This window comes from Coccinella septempunctata, chromosome 1, assembly GCF_907165205.1.
Source record: "Coccinella septempunctata chromosome 1, icCocSept1.1, whole genome shotgun sequence".
Taxonomy (NCBI): domain Eukaryota; kingdom Metazoa; phylum Arthropoda; class Insecta; order Coleoptera; family Coccinellidae; genus Coccinella; species Coccinella septempunctata.
The window spans coordinates 44,890,212-44,912,464 of NC_058189.1; the positions used below are offsets into that span (position 1 = coordinate 44,890,212).

At 34.1% G+C, this 22,253-nt stretch overlaps 1 protein-coding gene across 2 annotated transcripts in view; it reads right to left on the reverse strand.

Moving 5' to 3' along the window:
* Positions 1-22,253, reverse strand: part of LOC123311010 (ecdysone-induced protein 78C) — a 135,188-nt gene that overhangs the window by 104,020 nt on the left and 8,915 nt on the right. For both annotated transcript variants that reach the window (XM_044894762.1, XM_044894758.1), the window contains exon 2: positions 15,632-15,705. In XM_044894762.1, coding sequence (XP_044750697.1) covers positions 15,632-15,705 — 74 coding nt within the window. The remainder of the gene's footprint in view (positions 1-15,631; positions 15,706-22,253) is intronic.

The following is a 22,253-nucleotide window of genomic DNA, read 5'->3' on the forward strand; positions in this document are numbered from 1 at the left end:
CAGGTGTTGCATTCACCAACTGCTGGTTGACACCCAGAAAAAAATTAAAAATTATCATTACACAACAACTAACTAATATAAATGATAATATCTATGATGTGATTCAAATCCCTCGCACAAATGAAATTATATGGAATCAGTAGTTAGGATGGGCCAAGGGGGTCCGAAATTTTTTTGGGGGAGCCGACTGACCAGTTTAAATTTTGTTTATGTTTATAGTTTATTCTATGGAGTACAGTTATAAACAATAATCACAATACACATTACGTGATTACAAAATTAATTAAATCTTATAATTTTTTGACATATTCTGGGGGGACGCAAAATATGAAGGGGTGCCCTGGCAGCGATAACCAAAAAACCAAAAAAATGTTATCTGGCTGTTAAGGACAAGAAATTTGAACATAAGCAGGACATTTTGTATAATTTTTGTCGAAATATACCTATTTGAATCTCTTCAGTTCTTCTTAAGATGCTTATAGTTTGAGATTGTGCCTATATTGTGAAGGTGCGTGCACGAAATTTTGATGGACTGGTATTCTACAATCGTTACGATCAGATACGACAGAACCGGTACATTCGTAATGCACATCCTTAACCAGAATAGGTCTTTCATCTGATAACCAATAAATACGTGTCTTGAGAGGCTGTAGAAGGCAAGCCAGGCATCATGCTGGTTTACGGATTCCGAAATATGAAGGGAGAACTGTAATCTTTTGAGACGTGATCACTCTACGGGAAGAAGCTAACTCCTTCAATTACCACGCAACAAAAGTTTAACTAGGCATAGGTGTGTCATTCATTTGAATGCTTCATTACATAATAGTACTTCGGAGAGTCTTTCCTGAATACGAAGAATACGGAGACTATTGAAGTATGAGACTAGCCTATTTGTACTGATGACCTTAATCCTATTGAACATCTGTAGGTTGTCTTAAAAAAATACAAGGGTTTTATGAACAACGTAAGGAACGCAACTGATTTTTAATAGACTGTATCTATTGATACAAAACAATAATAAAAAATCTCTAGCTTTTCTGTTTAGCTGCTGGGTTTCCCTTAAGTTATAGTTTCCCACTTGTCAAAAATCGTCATAATTTTTTTATAAGTATATCAGTGTGTATTTTCAAAAAGAAGTAAGAAGATACCACGAACTTCACCTCAGGACCAAAGTGGGTTTCCTTACTCTCCTGAATTTGGTACCCGCTAAACCAAGGAAGGTTCTCTTTTTTGAGTGTGAGGGAAAACTGCAGAGTCAATGGTTATCTTTCATCTTGTTATTATTCATAGTTCGCAAGATTGCAAAAGAATTCAATGATCAAAAGGAGCGAATGAAGGCAAGAATGATGAAGCCAGCTTCTTCATCAAATCATCAAAATACCAAACGTCAAGTTCTGGAGAAATATAAGTAGCAGTACCAAATATTGTTTGTAGCTAACCGGATTGTTCGGCTGATAAGCTTTACGATGACTGCACTTGAATCCTCCGGAATGATTCATCAAGGGTGGCGACAGGCCGTATTTTGGAATCCGTATTGTTCAATGGCTTTGGAAGAAATTTTTAACAAAATCAGCTAAAAAAAGTGTTTTCAACTATTTTCATGTTCATATTTTCTCTGTTTTTTTTTACAAAAGCTTAAGGTTGAAAAGAAATTGCAACTTTAGAATCTATAGTTTCTATTTCGTAAAAAATTTTTTCATAAACCCAAATAAATATTGAATGGCAGGGAAAAAAAATTCAGTTCACAGAAAAAATACTCTATACTGTCAAACCGGGTGAAGTAGATCAAAAATCTAGGTTTTCTAGGAATAAGATTCAAACTATCAGTGCAAGCGGGCTGGCGTTTATAAAAAGATTCTATGATCCTTTTGCTATCGATTGGCCGATTTACCAAAATTTTTGGCTGCACAGTTTTTGAAATTTTTTTGGTTGAAGTGCGATCAACTTCACCTCGTACTTTGGGGTGAAGTGGATCACATTTTAAAAATCAATGGATATTCACTTTAACTATACAAGGGTGGAATTGGATCAGATTAAATGAAAAAAAAACTATTTTGAGTCCTAAGACCAACAGGTGCTGTGAAATCAGAACTAGAACCATTGAAAAAATAAAAAAATCTTTATTCTTTCTGTGTAAAACTAAACATGTTTTGTTTCAAAACAAAATACAATCAACATCGAAAATAAATTTCTAACGAACATAAAAACAGTCTTTTGAATGAAGGCACTGGCGCAGCTAGGGAAGTGGGCAACTTCCCCTCAAAGATACCAACAATTCGAATTTTTTTCTAGTACGAACATTGAACGATCGTTCGGTGTGAAGCACCACCCCTTCCCCCCCACCCCAAAACAAAATCTTGGCCACTGAATGAAGGTATATGAATGTACTCTATACTCTAGTCAGTCTTCATATAGGTAGAGATTCAATTATCTCTTCTTTGGCTTCCAGATTAAAGATGTGCCGGCCACGTGTAACTTGCTTCAGGTGGATTTTGCGAATTATTTGGTGCCTTTTCACAAGAGCTATATCCTCTGCATGCGGATTTACGAAAAGGGTATTTTTGCGACATAGGCCTTTAAGCGGCCAACAGACGAGCAACTTAGTTGACAACTACGTTGTCAACGAGCTTGTAAACCATACGAGGTTGAAGGATTATCAACCTTCAACCGGCCCACAGACGTTCAACTTGGTTGTCATCACGCCGTGTTGACAACCAAGTTGTCAACTATGTTGCTCGTCTGTAGGCCGCTTTACGCTTGGTCAAATATGACTAAATCATTGGTGATCGACTTCACCCCTCACTTTTGAGTAATGTGAAAAATATTTTTTTTTCCTGAAGAACTGTGGTGGTACATTTGATTTCAAAATGGGGAATAACATTCCAACTAGTTTATACGTAACTTGTAAAAGTTTAAGTGAAAATAACTATCGTAGTTATTGCCAAATATATAATCGAAGTTGAACAATTAAAAAACTGTTTATTCGAGAGAGTACGAAATTTTTGTTTGTGAGAAAACTAACCATCCAGAATTGTATCCAAGGCACGAGTTAGCAATCTTAGGAGGTAAAAGTAGACACAGAGTTTTTTTCGCGGCAATTTAGGGTCTTGTCTATGAGTTACCTACGCGATAAAATATGCGGGAAAACACGGTTGATCCACTTCACCCCGCTATATCCACTTCACCCCGTTTGACGGTATCTAATATCTAATATTTCATTTCCTTGTGTGGTCGTATTCCGGTTTTTCACACGACAGTTGACTATTGTCGTGTGGAAAACTGTATATCTAAGAGATGTGAATTGGTTTTGAAAAACTTAGAGTCGATGTGAAGAGAATTAATCTCCTTAACATATGAAAATAACTCATTCATTGTTAAATTGAAAACCAATGGACATTATGTAAAAAAAAACCTCAATACAATAGCATTCGATGCTGTTTTGCATATTTCAATTCTTAAAATTGAAACAAAAACGTGGCCGCGTGCTTTCGTCTTCTTCTATCCGACCATTCAAAAGACATCACCGCTCCGCGTGTCCATCGAATACATTTTTAGCAGTTTCGTTTTGGGTAATGTGCACATAAGCCGGCTAAAGATGAAATACCCTGACGCAGATGAATATTTTATCGAACTTTAGCCGGACCTCGAATATAAACCTAAGTTCAGCCGGCTAATCTTAAATTTATGCTCACACTTATCTTTAGCCGTAACATATCCTATCCTCATACTCTATAATGCTCTGGCGACGTGCAGTAATGTTGCTTGCTAATTTCGGAATCCTTTTCTTATATGTTCGGTTAGCCCCAATAATTTTTCTAAGTCGAGGGGATTCTTGGGTATTATTCTAAACAACTTTTCCAAGAGCCAAGAGCCAGAGTGTATAGTTTTGTCAGAATTTTCACAAAACTTCAGCAGTTTTGCATCTTCTATTCTCGTCATTTTCTTCAAGCATGCTACTCGTTATTTTGTTGCCTGAAGCCTCTTTTGTCTTTGAGCTATTGATGATCTCTCTGCTTTCCATTGGTGAGGCTGAATTTTGGATTTCTGCCTCATCGTCATGTATCTTCTTCATTTTCTTCTACATCTATCGTCGTATATCAGACATTCGAAGATTAATATACTTCATTCTTCTTCACATCATCTCCTCCCTACCCCATAAACCATAAGACCACCGGCAATAATGATCCATAATATAGGCTTTCTGCGAATTGATCCTAAGGGTGTTATGGAATATAGGATATAGGAATATAATTTGATGAAGATTTTCAAAAACATAATAAAACTCTAGTTAGGTTAGGTTAGGTATTGAGAAACAAGAAATTACAGAAGAAGAGATACAAATGTGGATAGTGGGGGTTTCACTTTTATCATGGGCCCTTTCCAGACTATTCATCTAAAATTAATAATGAAAACCTATTAATATTAAGTTTTATATGATGAAATGGCCTTTCTCGCTATTAGAGGTAGGTATAATGGTTATCATGATTACAAATATTTAGAGCTTCCCCAGCAGATTCTTGTAGCAGATACCAGAGCCAGGCAGGACATCTTAAAAGTGACAGAGTTGGATGGTTTGTGTAACAGTTTTGAGATCAAGAAACCGTTGAACTTTCAGGTTTTTTGAAATAAAAGAATTTATTATTACTTCCCTACCATATTATACCAATATCATCCTAAACAACTTAAGACTTTTACTGATTTTCTTGATTTTAAAACAGGTGCTCAAACGATGCCGCAGCCATATTTTTCAGATCTTTTTCTTGGATTTGATTTAGGCTGTGATAAACAGGAAGCTATAGAGAAATTGACAGGAAATTCGTTTGAATCTGAAGGTCTACATATTTGTGTATCTAAATTCAACTACCATATCACCAGAATAATATGTTCATCTTTTCAGATGAGAAGCCCTCAAAGGACACAGGACCACCATTCATTACCTGCACTTTATTATATCCATACAACCATAACAATAACATGAATTTCATATTCAACACCTCAGAAAAAGTATAGAAAAATTTCTTGGTAGAACCAAACTACGAAATCATTGCACTATGCAGCTATACAGAGCTCAAGTTCTTGGAGCATCTTCAGTAGCAGTTTCATCACATTTACCGGATTCTTTGATTCGGGGTATTTGTAAGATAAGCCTTTTACTTGTTTGTAATTGTATCATTTTGTGGAAATACTTTGCAGGTTTACAATTCTCTATAGAAGTTTGATTCATTGTGAAATCATTTTTCCAATATATGTAGATATATGTAGAATAACAAAAGATGATTTCGAATGCGTTATTGTTGGAATTAGTAAACCGAATCTCCAGCCGACTAACTTCCTAACCCATACCTACTCACAGGACCAACTCCATTGGCTACAGGCAGTACAATTATCCCTAGATAAATATCCGTTTCTATTCCCCCCTGGCCCTGGAAATTGTGTAGAACCTACAGGTTCTTCTAGAAGAAGTGGTCATCGTCGTCTATTTACACGTGTGTATATAAGAAACGTTCTTGAACCGGTTCCTCATCTCAAGTTCATTCACTCTAGCGTACAATCGAAGAGCCCGTCTTTACTCCATAAACACAAGAACTACCTAATTATTCACCAATTTGTATTTTCAATATCTGGATTTTCTCGTTATGGAGCCGAGTGCTTGGCTAGATGCCAGATGAGTTCATTTCCCGTCAGACGATGCTGCAGGAAGGTGTATCACTTTCTTGTTGCTCTGCTTGCGTTTATATTTACGGAAAAGTTGTCCAATCTGGCCCGCTCGTGTATAACTGTCGATTAATATATCCGTAATTCCGTATACAGGGTGTTTGGAAGGTTTGGAAGGCGGAGTTCAAACGAAAATTTAGGATTTCTGCTCTTTGAAATTGAAAGGAAATTTATTTATTTTTATTCAAAATGATCAATTTTTTGTTCGTTCGTTTGATTATAAAAAATGAAATAACACCGAGATTCAATTCCATTTTATCAATATGTATAGTATTATAAGTATATAGTTAGAGGTTTAGACCTGAAATGTACTTGGTGTTCATGAGAAGATTGGACGAAACGAATACATCAAAACTGGAAATTACAACGTATATTTATGATCATTTCAATCGATTCTACATAAGAAAAAAAGTGGGCGCTGCCTAAATAAATCATCTACCCGCAGTAAAAACTTTCAGAGTTATAAACAAAAAACTTTAAAAAAAAGAAAACAGAAATTTCGTACTAATTGATCAGTCTGTTATGTTCGGAACACAAAAAAAAATAGAATTGAACTGATTGTTGGTGAGATGGTTAAGATGTCCAAAACATCTTAGTTGGGATTGTTGAAGATGGCAGCACTTCACGAACTTCTTTTTATCAACATCAGCAGGTTGCGAATGGTGAGATTTTTCGAGAAATTTTTTATGTCGAAATTCATTGAAAAAATCGTTCCACCTCGAAAAATGAACGACATGAATAAACATTGGTTTTTCACTGAAAAAATGTTCCTAATTTTTATTCCATTTGACGAATAAAAAAATTCTGGCTTTTCCAACTGACGAGTAAGTTGAGAGACTCTCTACAAGTTCAGTCCCCAAGATTGAAATGATATATTTTTCAGCAAGTATTATACAGGGTGAGTCTTTGACAAATATTTAACAGTAGATTCTTGAGGTCGAAAGAAACACTTTTTCCTATACCATTTTTTCCGATTCGGTCCTTATAAAAAAAATGTAGCCATTTTAAGTTCTCATAACGAGCTTTGCCAACCCTGAAAAAACAAAATTACCTTCAGAATAACAAGCCTAATCTGTGACACCTTACATCTGTGGATGTAAATGCATTCGGTACAAAGAACCCAAGTTTTCGAATTTCACATATATTTTTTATTTACTCGAAAACGGCGCATTATACGAGAAAATAAGAAGAATACTTTTATTTTAGAATACGTTCGAATTTTCATTAGATAGCGTCCAACTTAGTTTCAAGAGTTGGGTTTTTTGAGTTTTTGGTATTCTTATGGTACGTAATGGTCATAATGAGAAAAAAGCCGTGAATGATATCTTGTGTTCGAAAAAGATTCATCAAATGAATGATTTCATTCGATAAAACTATTTATGAGATAGAACTAAAAATAAAATTTGTTTATGGTTTTTAATCAGCGAAATGTTGAAGGAAAAAAGTGTTTCTTTTGACCTCGAAAATCTACTGTTTGAATATTTGTACGTCAAAAACTCACCTTGTATAATTAACAAATGTGGAGAGAAATCCAAAATCCAAGTGGTTCATTGAAACAAATAAATAAACTTTCTAACATTTACTTGATTTCCATTATAACAAGTACTCAACTACTAATTTATAGTTTACTTTCAGATCTCTTGATGATGCCAAGTGGGCTACCTATAGTTCAGAACTCGTTAAAATGAAAATCAATCAAAAAACAGGAACATACCTGCGTTCATTTGAATTTTGAATAATTATGTTACTCGTAATTTATTCTTATATCATCATCAAGCCTTCAAATATATGTCATAAAAGCGATATTATTTACTTCATCTTTCTCATTTTATTCTTCTTTTGTTATGTTTCAGATATGTTTTAGAAATGGAGAAAGGAAAAAGACATTTCATTTCAATGAAGAAGATAACCTTGAGTGAGAATAGTGAGCCTATTTTGTGCAAAATTTCAACATACTTTCATTACTCACGGGAAAATATGGTTGCTTTTTTTGAAGTTTTTTCCCTCAAGCTCTTTCATTATGCACCAAATTGTATGGTAACCCCTGTGTATGAGATAAAAACTCCATCCACAGCGAATTCAAAACAAAATCTGCTACTGTTTCAAATCTTGTTTCAACGACTTGGCACGAATTTTTATTTTCATTTTTCGTTGAACATCTGCACCTTTCAATAAACGCTGCTAGTTGAAGGCACACTGAAAGATGATTCTTTCTTCATTAGAAGAAACGGTACTGTTGAGGGCCGAACAAATAGGTAATAATCCAAATTATTATCGAAAAATATAATATAGGTATCTGCCTGTCTTTAAAAGTGGAAACACTTAATGCAATTAATCATAAACTGATGACAACAGTTGAATAAAAAAAACTACATCATATTTACCGTTTGACGTTTTGCTGTGTTTCTATAATTATAGTCATGATCATCATCATCATATTCATTATCATTCTCATGCTAATTTCATCAGATTTCCATCAGGCTCTACCATAACAAGGCAATCAAATAAGGAAATAACACAGGTGTATAACCGTTTGACCAAAGAAATTCGATTTTATTGTTGTTAATTTTCTGTACGCATAGTTCTTGTAAGCAATTGACGTAATTAGCTTTTTCAGCCACATTGAGTTCATACGTACAGGACGTCCCACATTATTTTTCATCAAATAGCAACCAAGCAGAATTCGAACAGATAGATTATTCAATGATATCTCCAATGAAGTATTTTCCGAAAATTAAAAGTTCCAATATTCTCAATTTTCTGAGAACATTCATTCAATATTTTTGGAACACAAAACAACGATAGAGCCATAAAAAGTAAAAGAATTTCGGTCGTAAAGATTTTTTGATATGTATGATTAATACTAATTTCTTAGGAGATAAGCACTAGAAACTCATAACTAAGATTACATCATCAATGAAGATTTTGAATAATCAAAGGGTGTATTTAAGGGGTTGTCTTTTCAGTTGAGTAACACTTCGAGATATTCGCAGAATATATGCTTATTGCGAACACCGTAAAAAGTTTTGATTTAAATCGATGGATAACTCTGTCAAGTTCATCGATATCTGTTCGAATCTGTGAGAAATGTACAATTTATAAGATAGTTGGCAGCATCGCTTTAGGCCCCTGGAAGAATAGTGGAATAACCGAGAAGGTCGTCAACCTTACCAAGTCCACAGCTCCTACTACCAGGGATGGCCATTACAGAAAAATGTTCCTATAGACAAAATCATTCACTTCATGACTTATCAACCTTAATGTGCTGTATTTTTCACGATAGAATATGCGGAGATAATCATTCTTAAAAATGATTGTTCCTATACTGTCATCAAATAAAGGGAGTGAATCGGATAGGAATCATCAGCCTGCAGATTAAAAAGGAAACACAATCTCGAAGTTGGTTCCTTATGGAATGAATTTAGGACTCTTTTCTTCATCAGCTTTCCGCTCAATCAGAAAACCTACTCCACTTTCCTGCAATTTATAGATTCATTTGAATTTCCAATCAACAAATTAGCACGTCCTAAACACAACATGATGAAAATATTAAAGGAAAATATTAACATTCGCTGAAAACGTCGTCAAAAAAGTTATTTTAATTTTTTTGTGGTTACCTAGATTTATGTGTTGATTCCCTGTTGAAACAATCACTACTCAGTAATTTTTCAATGCATTCCAACTGAGAAAAATAATGGAAAATTCATCATTTTCAAATAATGAAAACATTTCAACCAATGATTCACAAATAACCTAATTACATGATTCTGTGAAAAGTATTATAATTTGAATTATTATAAAAATTAAATTAAGTTTTGTATACAACACGTGAGTTATAAATGTTTATTCATTAAATATTAATTGAAATCACTTGTTGTATAAATGACTATAGAAAATACATTTCAAACCGAAAACTGTGAAAATTACAGTGGTAATCACTCATTTTTCCTACTCGATTAAAGACGTTAATTATCGTAAATAATGAATCGAAAAGCTGCCTATCTACCTTTCGATGTCTACTTACTAGAGGAAACTTGAAACAAAAAGCGAATAACATCTAGCAATGGTCGTTTTCGGTCTTTTGGCTCGAATCGGATTTTTTAGTTGACATTTTTGGACTTCAAAACTTGACATTTATGTATTGTGTTTATGTTTTCTTGCTTCTTTGTAATTATACCGTTCGCAACCCTATTTATTGCTGTTTTTACCGTTTTTAATATTTATTTGTTTTCTCAGACAAATTACATATTCTTTTCACATGAAGAAAAACGAATTTTGAATATTATATACATCAAAGTTGATGTGTAAAGTCAGAAAAAAATTAGACAAAACTTTTAATAATATAGAGGCTATAGAGCAACTCTGAATGGACCTCGAGAAAGTCTAAAAATACAGACAAAACGTAGGAGAAACTTTAATTTTACTTTTCATTTTGATCTTCAATCCCGTTGTCAAGTTTTTAATATTTATGAAGACGTGAAAATGCAATAACACCTTCGAAATTCCCTAATCTAAATCCAATCGTTCATGCAAAGAGCCCTTGATGTCCTCAGAACACAACTGGAAACTCTTCAACAGCTCCCAGATTTTTTTGCCAATGCTTAGGTAACAAATTGAACAGAATTTTCTCAATAACTCAGAGGAAAGGAAGCAGTAAAGATGCCGAGCAGTCAGTGATGCACGTGGAGGTCATACATCCTTTTTTTCATATTTAGATTGAGCAGAACCTCTTATTATTCTATCCTAAAAAAAACCAACATAACTCAACCTAACCTGCAAAATTCGACATACACATGTGTCAAAGGGAAATGGACGAGTTCAGGATCGTTTGCCAACCTTGTAAATAATAAAGAAAGATCACGCCTAAACAGGGAGGCAATGAATAAAATAATGAGGATAAATTCAGATGCATACCACCGACGATATGAATATCGACAAGTGTTACGATCTGAATTGAGCTAGCCAATTTGTCATCGTCAAGGCCCCCAAATTGAGTACGCTCCACCGAAGAAAAGCAGATGCTGACCATGGTTTCGGCCTCATTTGGCCTCATCAGAGTAACATAGCATATTTCCACGGTGGAGAACGTTTGGAATTGATGGAACTTTATTCAATGTTGTCATGTTCTATTGGGTATTATTTACCCACAGCGCCACCATTGAATCGGATACCGTTTCATGTTGGATGGCGCTGTGGGTAAATAATACCCAATAGAACATGACAACATTGAATAAAGTTCCATCAATTCCAAACGTTCTCCACCGTGGAAAAATGCTATGTTGCTCTGATGAGGCCAAATGAGGCCGAAACCATGGTCAGCATCTGCTTTTCTTCGGTGGAGCGTACTCCATTTGGGGGCCTTGACGATGACAAATTGGCTAGCTCAATTCAGATCGTAACACTTGTCGATATTCATATCGTCGGGTGGTATGCATCTGAATTTATCCTCATTACTTGTAAATAATGGAAAAAGCTCTTTCAATGGAAAGATATTTTTTCAAAATTATATTTGTGCCTTTCGGTTGCTTTCATCATTTTACAATCCTTGGAATGTCCCCGGCTCTCAAGTCCAAGTGATATAAAAAAAATTCTATTCAATTTTCAAGGTGTATATCAAATGTATATTGTATTTTCAGTTTCCACATTATTCAGGCGTTTTTTTCGTTTTTCGTGCATATGATCGTAGATATGATCCAACCAACAATTCAGTTATCGAAAGCACAAGTCAGTCTGAATCGATGGATACTTCGTGTAGTTTTAAAACTCCGTTTATTCTGATAAACGAACGAAAGTTATTTGTGGAATTTGAGACTTTTTCCTGTTCATGTCGAGAATGGTATTCGTTGATAAATTCACATGTGAAAATATCGACGCTGCGTTGTCATGAAATATTTACACATCCCTGACGAGGAAAAACGATGGGTACGCTGTTGAGAATCGCGGACGTCTCTAGGAAGCGAATTATTTATTAACGTTAGAGTAATTATAAATCGTGAGAAGGCTTCGGTGCGTTTTGTTTTGCTCAAAAGGTATGCAAACCCATTTGGTAGCATTCAACTTAATTTCTAAGAGGACATAGGTATCCATCATGAATGAGAGGATTTTGGCTTTATGTAGATTCATTAAATGAATGAAAAACTATATTCCGAAATTTATTTCATTCGATAAAACCGTTCGTGAGAATACATTTTCCGCGGTTTCTCAACAGTCTGTATCTTTTGAACAAAACTGATAAGGAAACAAATGGTGTAGGAAAAAAGTATTTTTTTACCGCTAGAATCTACTGATAAAATATTTGTACGAGTCAAGGATGGCAGTATACAGATACTGCTTTCCTGTAAAGACAGATGCCGTATCTACAAAAATTCAGTTTTTGATATTTTTGCTATTGGACAGCTGGCAGGATAATTGATCTTTCTAACAAGTAAAAATGTCGAGAAGTTCTTCTTAATATCAGAAACATAACCAGTTTATATATATAATTTGGTAATAAGGGGTCTTTATAAATTATTATAACATGGCACAGAGCTTTGAATTATTCTTCGCCTTATATAGTTTTTTCTGCTGCTGAGTACTGTTGCTCTGTTTGATTCAACAGTATCAAATCTACACCTCTGCATTGGTTACCTGTTCTGTCAAACATCGTACCACTTCATATTCGCCGACAGGTGGCAGTCTCGAAGTTTTGGAATACATTCCATTCCTTCCCTATTCCCAATTTTATCATATTTACTAGATTCTAGAAGTGCCAAATTGAAATCCTGTAAGCCTTTATGGACTAATGATTTTCTTTATTCGACTAATAGCCATATAGAATTTTGGCAATCGGAATGGAATTCGTTTAATCTCTTTAATAAAGGTTTATTTTATTGATCCTTCAAAAAAAGTCCCTGGCTTTGATCTTCCTAGAAAAATTTATGCCCTAAATCGACTTAGGACTGGCCATGGTCGGTGTAATAGCATGCTCTTTAGGTGGAATGCTGTTGATAGTCCAAGATGTGAGTGTGGAGCAGAATAATATATATAGACCACTTGGTGAAGAGATGCAGAATATATAAATTTCAGAGTAGTTTCGAAGGCATTCATTCGGTGATTCTTTTTTGAGATGGGTTACAAATTTCATAATTATTTAATGAGAAATTTAAAATTCAATACCCCTCTCGTTTTCTCTTTTTTTTTGTTTTCAGATTATTCTCATTTCGTCAACCGTCATGGTAGAAAGAAGGAAGAAGAAGTTTTTGGATTTTGTCCAATATAATAATTTCAGTTTATTCTTCACACAAATTCATAATCATTACACTTATACGGGCAAACACAGAGTTTTTTCTGATGTTTTTACTCTGTTTTCATATATCATACGAAGATATGTACACATGGTACCCCGTTGACATTTTTCCTCTGCTTACACTGAGATCTGGAACGAGGAACGGGTTGTAGGATCTGTCTCTTGTTGCCATTTCTTTACACCTGCTTCATTGTTTTCAGATTGTAAAAGTTTGTAACACTCTATTTAAAAATATATATATACAGGGTGTGGCGTAATGAATGGATAATATGGAGCCTGCGGGTAGAGGACTCTATGGCGGTTCAGAAAAATATATTTTACGTTTATTAAAAATGCCTTGGTTTTCGAGATATTGGAGATTTTCGAAAATTCAAGAGAATTACACTCTTCGCCACTCGTTTTGCAGGCAAGACTTCAAATGAAGGAATTTTTTCAAACTGTATTTTGTATAGTATTCCTGGATAGATGATCTATCGAATGTAATTCATTTTTTTTGAGGCGCATGAATAGTTCTTCATAAAAAAAGATCTAAATAAACTTTTCCGTTTTGCTTATTTTTTTTTCATAAGTTCAACCTACCGTGGTGTAAAAAATAATATGGTTACTTGAGTGCCAATGCAAGAAAAAACATGCCCGTTTCATTGAGATTCCGAAATGGTATAACTTTCTGTATTTTCAGCATTTGATACAAAATGAATTCCTATTACAATCAATTGAGGCCTAGTTTAATGTGAACACTGTTTCTGAAATTTTAGCAGCTAAAATGAGAAATGCAAGCAAAATAAAGCAAAATGATCTATAAGAAGGTATAGAGCATGTACTGAAGCTCATGGTGGCCTCTTAGAGCATCTTTTGCGAAATTTAATTCAATGAAACGATACTCATTTTCAAATTGTTGATATGCAATAAAGCTATGATTCATTAGCAAGTGTAGACTATAGAGCATGTATCAGAACTCATGGTGGCCAATTTAAACATTATTTGTGAAACTTTATTCAATGAAACGATATTTCAAAATTAGTTTGTCTCGTTTTCTTTTATTATTGAACCCCAACGTTGTGAACTCAATATTTTCAAATTAATTTCAAGTTATGAATTAAATTTCAGCATTTTTGTAACGAAGATCTTGACTCAATGTAATAGAAATTAATTTTTTCTTAACTAAAAAAGTGCTAAAATTCACTTCGTTACTTGAAATTCGCTGAAAAACTATTAACTTTATAACTATAGGGCTTAATAATTAAAGAATACGAGAGAAAAAAACTTTTAAAATATCGTTTAATTGAATTGAGTTTTACAAAAAGCATTCAAAGTGGGCATCAGGAGCTCTACTAGATGCTTTACAACTTCTTATGAATAATTGCTTTATTCTGCTTGCAAGTCTCATTTCAGTTGCTAAAAATTAAAGAAAAAGGCTTACATCAAACTCTGCATTCACTCATTGTAATAGAAATTTATTTTGTATTTAATGCTGGAAATAAAGTGAGTTATACCATTTCAGAATCTCAGATAAACAGGCATGTTTTCCCTTGCTTTGGCACTCAGGTAACCATATTATTTTTTCACACCACGCTGGGTTGAACTTAGGAAAAAAAATAAGCGAAGCAGAAAATTTGAGTTACATCTTTTTTTCATGAAAAACTATTTATGCACCCCAAAAATAATAATTTACATTCGATAGCGCATCTATCCAGGAATACTATCCGAAAAACAGTTTGAAAAAATTCCTTCATTTGGAGTCTTGCCTGATAAACGAGTAGCGAAGGGTATGGTTATCTTGAATTTTCGAAAATCTCCAATATCTCGAAAACCATTGGACTTTTACTGAACCTAAAATATATTTTTCCGAACTGCTATGCGGTCCTCTACCCGCAGGCACTATATTATCCATTCATTACGCCACACCCTGTATATATATATATATTAAAGCCTCCCTGACAAATGTCATAGTGAGAGTCATTTTTTTTTCTCTATTCTTATTAGGCAAAATGGAAATTTTTTGTGGCCACTGCAATATTACAATCATTAATGAAGAATATTGTCGATATTCATATCGTCGGGTGGTATGCATCTGAGTTTATCCTTATTATTACAATCATTCATAAAGAAACTAAATTTGACCTGTTTCGGTATTTTTCTCGAAGCTCAATGGATATAAAAACCTTTACTTGACCACTGTATATTCATGTAAGTGTATTTGAAACAGTTTTGCTTTACCTAAAAATAGTTCCACCCCTGTTTAATATTTTAACCTGAAGAAGTTGTAGCGGTACTATCGTCGAAAAATTCTGTGGTAATTTTATAGCAATTTATATATATATATATATATATATATATATATATATCTTTGAATTGAATTTCAATCAAGTATAACTCAAATATTTGAGCGATTATTTCAATTGAAACAAAGTGGTTGCTAGATTGGTTGTTCACATGCAAATTATCCCATACAAAATTCTTCCACCTGTGATATCTCAATGTAGTAATATCGATAAAATAACGTATCCGAGATTGTGTAAACTTTATTTATCAACTCTGAAATTAACTTTGATGTTCACAGAACACTAGGCAAATTGAGTCATTGGTAGTGAGTGTTGACCAAATTGATTGAATCCTTCAACGTTCGCTTACCTTTATTCTTATGACCTGTAGGACTTGATGTTTCTGATGGACTCGATGGAGTAGAATTTATTTCTTGTTTGACACTGAAAAGAATGGAAAATTGAATTAAATTGAACGTTTTCCTATTTGGGGTTGCATTTGAAAACCACAGGGGAACAATGAGGAATGTCCGTTGGGAATAGATTTACATAAATAAGAATATAATTTTCAAGTGAATACAAATTTTTATTTTTTCAAATCAGTTCAAAGTTTTCAAAAAAACTTGAGGAATACTAATATATTTCAACATTGTTGGGGAAAAATGATGTAATGGATTACATGTTTTTAAAAACTGATATGAAATATCTTCAAAGTCAATATATACAACGCATCAACAATGAATTTCATTCGCATTCATTGTTAAAGTATTTTATACCATCATCATGTGTATATTGGTATTACAACTTTTAGGAAAAGCAAATAAAGTTGCAATGTTAAATGTTCATTGCATATCTCCTTGTTCCTTACTGCATATGTGGTAAATTTGTATAATACTGTTTGGCTTCCACAGATGAGCAAAAAGTCTTCAATATCTTGAAATCTTTGTACTTCTCTTTAGCTAATTTCAGTGATTCTGAAAAAAACTTGCACAAGAAGAAAAAAAAAGTTGTCATTAACTGCAAATAAAACCGACTAAGAAATTAGATCTGGCATATGATTTACCTTCACATGCAGCATCGGGTAGCTTCCTTTAACCTTACTACTAAAAATGACAGGAAAGGAAGCTTTAAGCTTGAAGTGACTTTAAATTTGATTATGAAACTGGACGTTAGAATATAGTCCATTGTAAGTGTTTCGGTGATAAAAATATACATCTTTTCAGATGAGCACTACAGTCCTCGAATTTCTTGTGTTTTAAAAGGGCAATTTTTCTTAAGCAATTTTTTTCATCACGTCTCTTATGCGCCCTTTGCAAATTTTTTTTTTCGGGCCACTTCACTCCAGTATGTTCATCACTACTATCAAACAGTTCTAAAATTCTTTTGAAAACATGAGCTGAAACAGTAACGCACTAAGGCACTCTCAACAGACGCTATAATATAATTTGTTTTAACTTGTCGGCGTTGGTGACATAGACGGTTCTTGCTTGTTTGCGTGCGGACACTCATGATTGTTGCCAGCCATAAGTAACCAATAAAACCTTTAAAGCTGCTGACTATGAATGTTTTTGTTCAAGGAAATTTGCAGGATTATAGATACGCACAAAAGCAACAAGATGGCATTACTACCTCAATTTTCGATTTTTACTGACATTCCTTGTTCTTCCCCTGTACTCTTCATTTTGAGTAGCCCGTCAGCTGTCATATGAGGAGTGATTGTTCGACAGGTGACAAAATGTTGATCGAAATTGAACGATAATGAAACAGTTGTTTAGTTAAGATTCAAAAGGAGTCCAAAGTTGAATTTTTATCAGAGTTAAACTCAGCTTGAAGTTAAACTGTACAGGGTGTCCCAAATTCAATGTCCAGTGAGAGGATCACGGGAACTAGAGAAGCTAGAGCTAAGCAGATTACATGTTGTCTTCTTCAGGCGTGAAAAACGTAGCCTCCTACGATGCTTCGTTTTTGAGATATTAGCGAAAATTGTGATTTTGATGATGTCAATAAGTTCCCATAACATTTTTTTCTTTTGAAGTTATATATCAGAAACGCGAACCTTGTACAATCACTTTTTTAGAAATCAACAGTAGAATTCACTGGTTTTCTCAAAAAAAATTTTTACCTTTTTAGTTTTCGGAATATGAAGCAAAGATTTAGTTTTTTTAATGCAAACTATTATTGAATTTGTCGTCTTTGAATTGGAAAAAAATCGCATATTTCAAAATATATATATACGACTAGTGTTTTCTCGTAAACGCAGCTAAAAAATTTTACTTTTTGAGTGAATTACTCTAATATATTTATTTGGAGAAAATTCGACACAGAGAGATTCCCAATACCTAATTCTCACATTGCAGTATTGGTTAAGCTCATTATTATTGTATAACTGATTGTTAAACTTTGAAAATAAACGAAATTTCGTAAATTATTTTCTAACCGACTGAACATTTTCCTGCTAGGCTGCAATCTTTCGGGATAATTACAGAGTGAGTCTTTGCAATTTTTATTCACACGAATATAGCATCCGAGCATATCGTATTTCCATAATTTTCATTTATATTCGCCTCTTTTCAAAGTTTTCCAATCAGTAGAAATAATGAAAAGCTGAACCGATTCTGCAGTTTGACTATATATCTAGTCGATAAAATTCAATAATTGCTCACTTTAGATAGAACAAGAGGATAAGTCACTGTGTAATAACAACAACAACTTTGTAAGTTTTTACACATACACAGACACTCTCTAATACTATGAGAGCATTAGGGTTAATATTGAACCAAAGAATTATTAGCACCTGACTTTATGAGCAGCTTTTGATGGACTAACCTCCACCTATCGTTATTGTTCCAATTTTGAGCATTTATTCAGAGTCCTATTATTTCGCGAGACCTAAAAATTTCAGTTATTCACCTACTTCTTTCAATTTTATTTCTTTTCGAGACTTTCTATGTGATATTGTTACACTGATGTGTCTGTTAGAGACACTTCGGTGTTACGAAGGTGGAAACTTCACGTATGTAATGTAGTTTAACACCTTAATTGGATTTTCAGCAAGCCTATGTCGAACATAATATAGTTCATTTATTTTAGTTCGGGCCCTGATTATATTGAATAGGATTATGGAAGCTTTTTGTAAACGATTTTTGCTAGATAATGTATTGAAGTAAGTACACAAGTAGTGGATTTTTCTTCTTCATTCAGCATTCGCGAAAAAACTCAAGAAAAGCACCGCAGCACCTTGTGAATGTTCGATCGAATTAATAATCAGTGTGGTCACGCAAATTCTTATTTTTCCTTTTTTTAAGTTTTTATTGCTTGAAAATGAGGGTCATTGAAAATCAATTCATGCGTTACAGCGTTTTCATTTTCTGTTATTGATTGAAGAAATATAAATTTTATTCAATAAAGACTTATTATAATGATTCTGATTGGAAAACTGAAAATAAAAGTAAGATCTGAAAAGCTGCTCCGAAAACTGAACAACAAATGAACATAATCTCGACCAGGCTTTGCTAGTTAGGGCAAGCCTTGAAACGTACCTTCACGCCCGGCGTATTCGCCATTTTGCAACTAATTCAACACAGTTTACAGTGCTTAATTTTACACGCTTCAGAGGTTATTTTAGAGAATGGAGAAGAATCCAGACAGCTCCAAAGTTATGAAGGTCATGTAAATCGAGTGGAAATTTTATTAAGATTCATCATCCGGAATGAAAAAGTTGAAAATATTGAGTTGAGGCCTGAAAAAACTAAAAAAGCGGTATTTTGTAATTCGTGACTATTTGTCTTGATGGCTTTTTTGAGGGTTAACATCCGTCAAAAGTAGTATAGTGATGCCCACGAGACCACCGAGAAGACACTTTACTGAAAACTTTTCTCGTCTGCCGATAAGATATGAAGTCTCGTCAGGTAGGCTCTAGTCTTGTCTCGTTTCGTCTAATAATTATTACGCATACTGAAGTTGAACTAAAAAGTAATTGTTCTAATTATTTGCCTTTGGAAGTACAATTATAATATCATATGAGGATTTATTTATTAATTATTATTGTCGCACTTGTTCCAAGACCTGCAGATGTAAATGAAGCAAAAACTTCCGTCTATCGTCAGGTATCAGAAAACAAATAGTGATAATTCTTTTAAGAGGGGTCTACACCGCTATGGTGGTGAGTTCAAAATGAGAAAATGAATATCTTACGTCAGAAACCACTAATTTATATGGGGTTATCTTTTTTTTTAATTGAAGAACAAATATTCATTCACGTTATTAACTTTCCGAGGTGCAATTATCTCTTCTATGAATTTCCACATGGAGAAATTTCTCGAAAAGTCTCGCCATTGGCTACAATTCGTATCCTGGTAAAATTGAAAAAAGACCAAGCCAAGTGCCATCTTTTCAACGAAAGTGGAAGCTATTGAAATATTCTTTTACTTATCGTTCGAGTGTTCCACATTGTTACCACATTCTGGTAGTCTTTCCCCCTTCACGCCTTATATCTACGAATGGCGAGAAAGTCCCGTGGTATAAACTCCTCTTGAATTTGGTGAATGAATCGAGCGCTTTTCGACCAAGATTTTCATTTTCAAATTTTCGTCTTCATTCGACCCATTCTGAAGTTGATGTTATAATATCAAATAAAAACTCGAACTAGTCATAACAATACGGATTATTTCATTCCTCTCTAGAGACTACATATAGAGAAGAAGGTTTCGGATAATAATAATTTGTATTGAGCTCCTTTTACATTATCAGGATGTGAAACAGAAAAAAGACAGTTTTCAAGAGAAAAATAGAATTTAATGAGATGGTGATATTTCCAGAGCAACGCGATATATCGAAAAAATGGCGAAAACGGGAAAATAATTTTTTTTCCCTTTTTTATGTTCACACCACGTACAACGAGAAGAGTTTGGGAAGAAAAATCCTGTGGCAGTTATGTGAAGACGACGGATAGTGCTTCACACAGCTAGCGAAAAATCCAACATCGGTGGGGAAACGTGGAAGCTATAGCTGAAATTTTAAGAAAAAACCAGACTTTCATAAAATTGTGCTATTTCCATAGCAACGCAATATATCGGAAAGTTGGCAAAAACGTCCCGAGGTATCGACCTAATGATCCAACCAACGTCAAATAATACTCTGTAATTCCCCTCACTATTTCCAAATTCAACGCTAGAAAAAAAAGAAATTTTTTGTTGCCGCACATTCACATCCTGTACAACAAGTTAGTAATGAAGAAAAAATACCTTGTGCCAGTGACGCCCAGATAAAGGATGGAGCTTTCCACCTCTGGTTAAAAATCCAAAATCGGCGTAGTAATGGCGAAGTTATAGATGGTCAAACTTAGGCAAATTTTTAGGCGTCCCATTTCATTTGCTGCTTATATTAGTTTATTTTTCTATCCACAGACACTTTACATCCGTGAACTCTTTTCTTCCGCTGTACTCATTATGATACGGCACGGTACGACAGAAGCAATTGAGTCATTTTCGTAAATTCACGTTTCGTCCTTGGTACATAAATAACTATTTTATAGTAATACAAACTACACAAGGTCATTGCTGGGGTTTTCTTATCAACCGTATATTTATTATGGGCAATGGATTGGAGCATTGAATTCTCAGAATAAAAACGTATCAATCAGATGTGTAGTTTATTTACTTTTATAATTGTGAATTTAGTTTCAGATAAATCATCAATACCCTACGAAAAAGTAATGTTTTCAATAGCCATTCAGAAAAATCAATCACTTCTAGTGTGTATGTCATTAGGTATCTCAACTCATAATACATAAAAAAGAAAAAAATCGAATTCAATAAGTTTAACCATTTCATCAGCTGGCTGCCATTCCAATCATTTTTTCTACCAGATAGCACATACCGAAAATATGAATTTTGTGTGACACTTTTTACTCACTCTTTGGAGTCTTACGAATCCAGCCTTGATATTTTTGAAAGTATGATTTTTTCATGAATCATTCCTATTCGTAGAAGGTGTTTCTTACGTTGTATCATTTTAGTTCAGATAAGGTACCTAAGCCAAATATTGCCATGTTCCTAATACTGCTACTCGATCCAAAATCGTGACATCAGTACTCTGGCGGCCGGTAGCCGTACTAAATCATTCAACGAATTGAAATGAACCAATCCAACGCAATATTGAAGTGCGCAGTGAGCCTGCATCGCCCGACTGAGGACGGCTGTTTGTTTTTAACCTCTTTATAAAACTCTTGACGTGTTATCGAGTCGGTATCGGCTCACCATTTAAGGTAAATTGTTCAAAATATTACATAAGGTAAGTCTCAAAGTACATGTTTCATTGTTGTAGGATTTTTATGTTTAATATAAAGGGGTTTCTTGAAATCAGCAGTTCTTCGGGACATTCAAGTGTGCCTATTATTGTCATCCATATATAGACCAAATATTGCCATGGCAACATATAATATATTTTTTTGCCTTATCTAAATAAATTTATGATAATAAATAAATATGTGATCAACAAATTCAAATTGATAATATTTTATTCACAGAATCAAATAGAATGCAGTTACAGAATGATGGCAATATTAGGCACCTGAACATTTTTTCAATAATTATGATGGACTGTTGCTTTCTGCCGCTAGCTTCAACAACAATTATTTTTCTGCAGATGTCAAAGAAGAAGACGAGGGCTGAGTGGTCGGAGGATGATCTCAAAAAAGCACTGACAGCCATAAGAAGTGGATCCAGCATCAGTAAAGCCGCGGATGTTTATAAAATTCCCCGAACAACTTTGGGGCTGCATTATAGAAAAAACATTGAAACAAAACGGCTTGGGCGCTGCACCGTTTTAACAGCAGATCAAGAAAATGAGTTAGTGAATAGAATTCATCGACTTGCAGAAGTAAGGCTGCCAGTTACGCCTATCATAGCAAGAAGAAGTGTGTTTTCGTACTCCAGAGAACGCAATATTCCTAACCCATTTTGTCAAACATCAAAATTGGCCGGTAGAAAGTG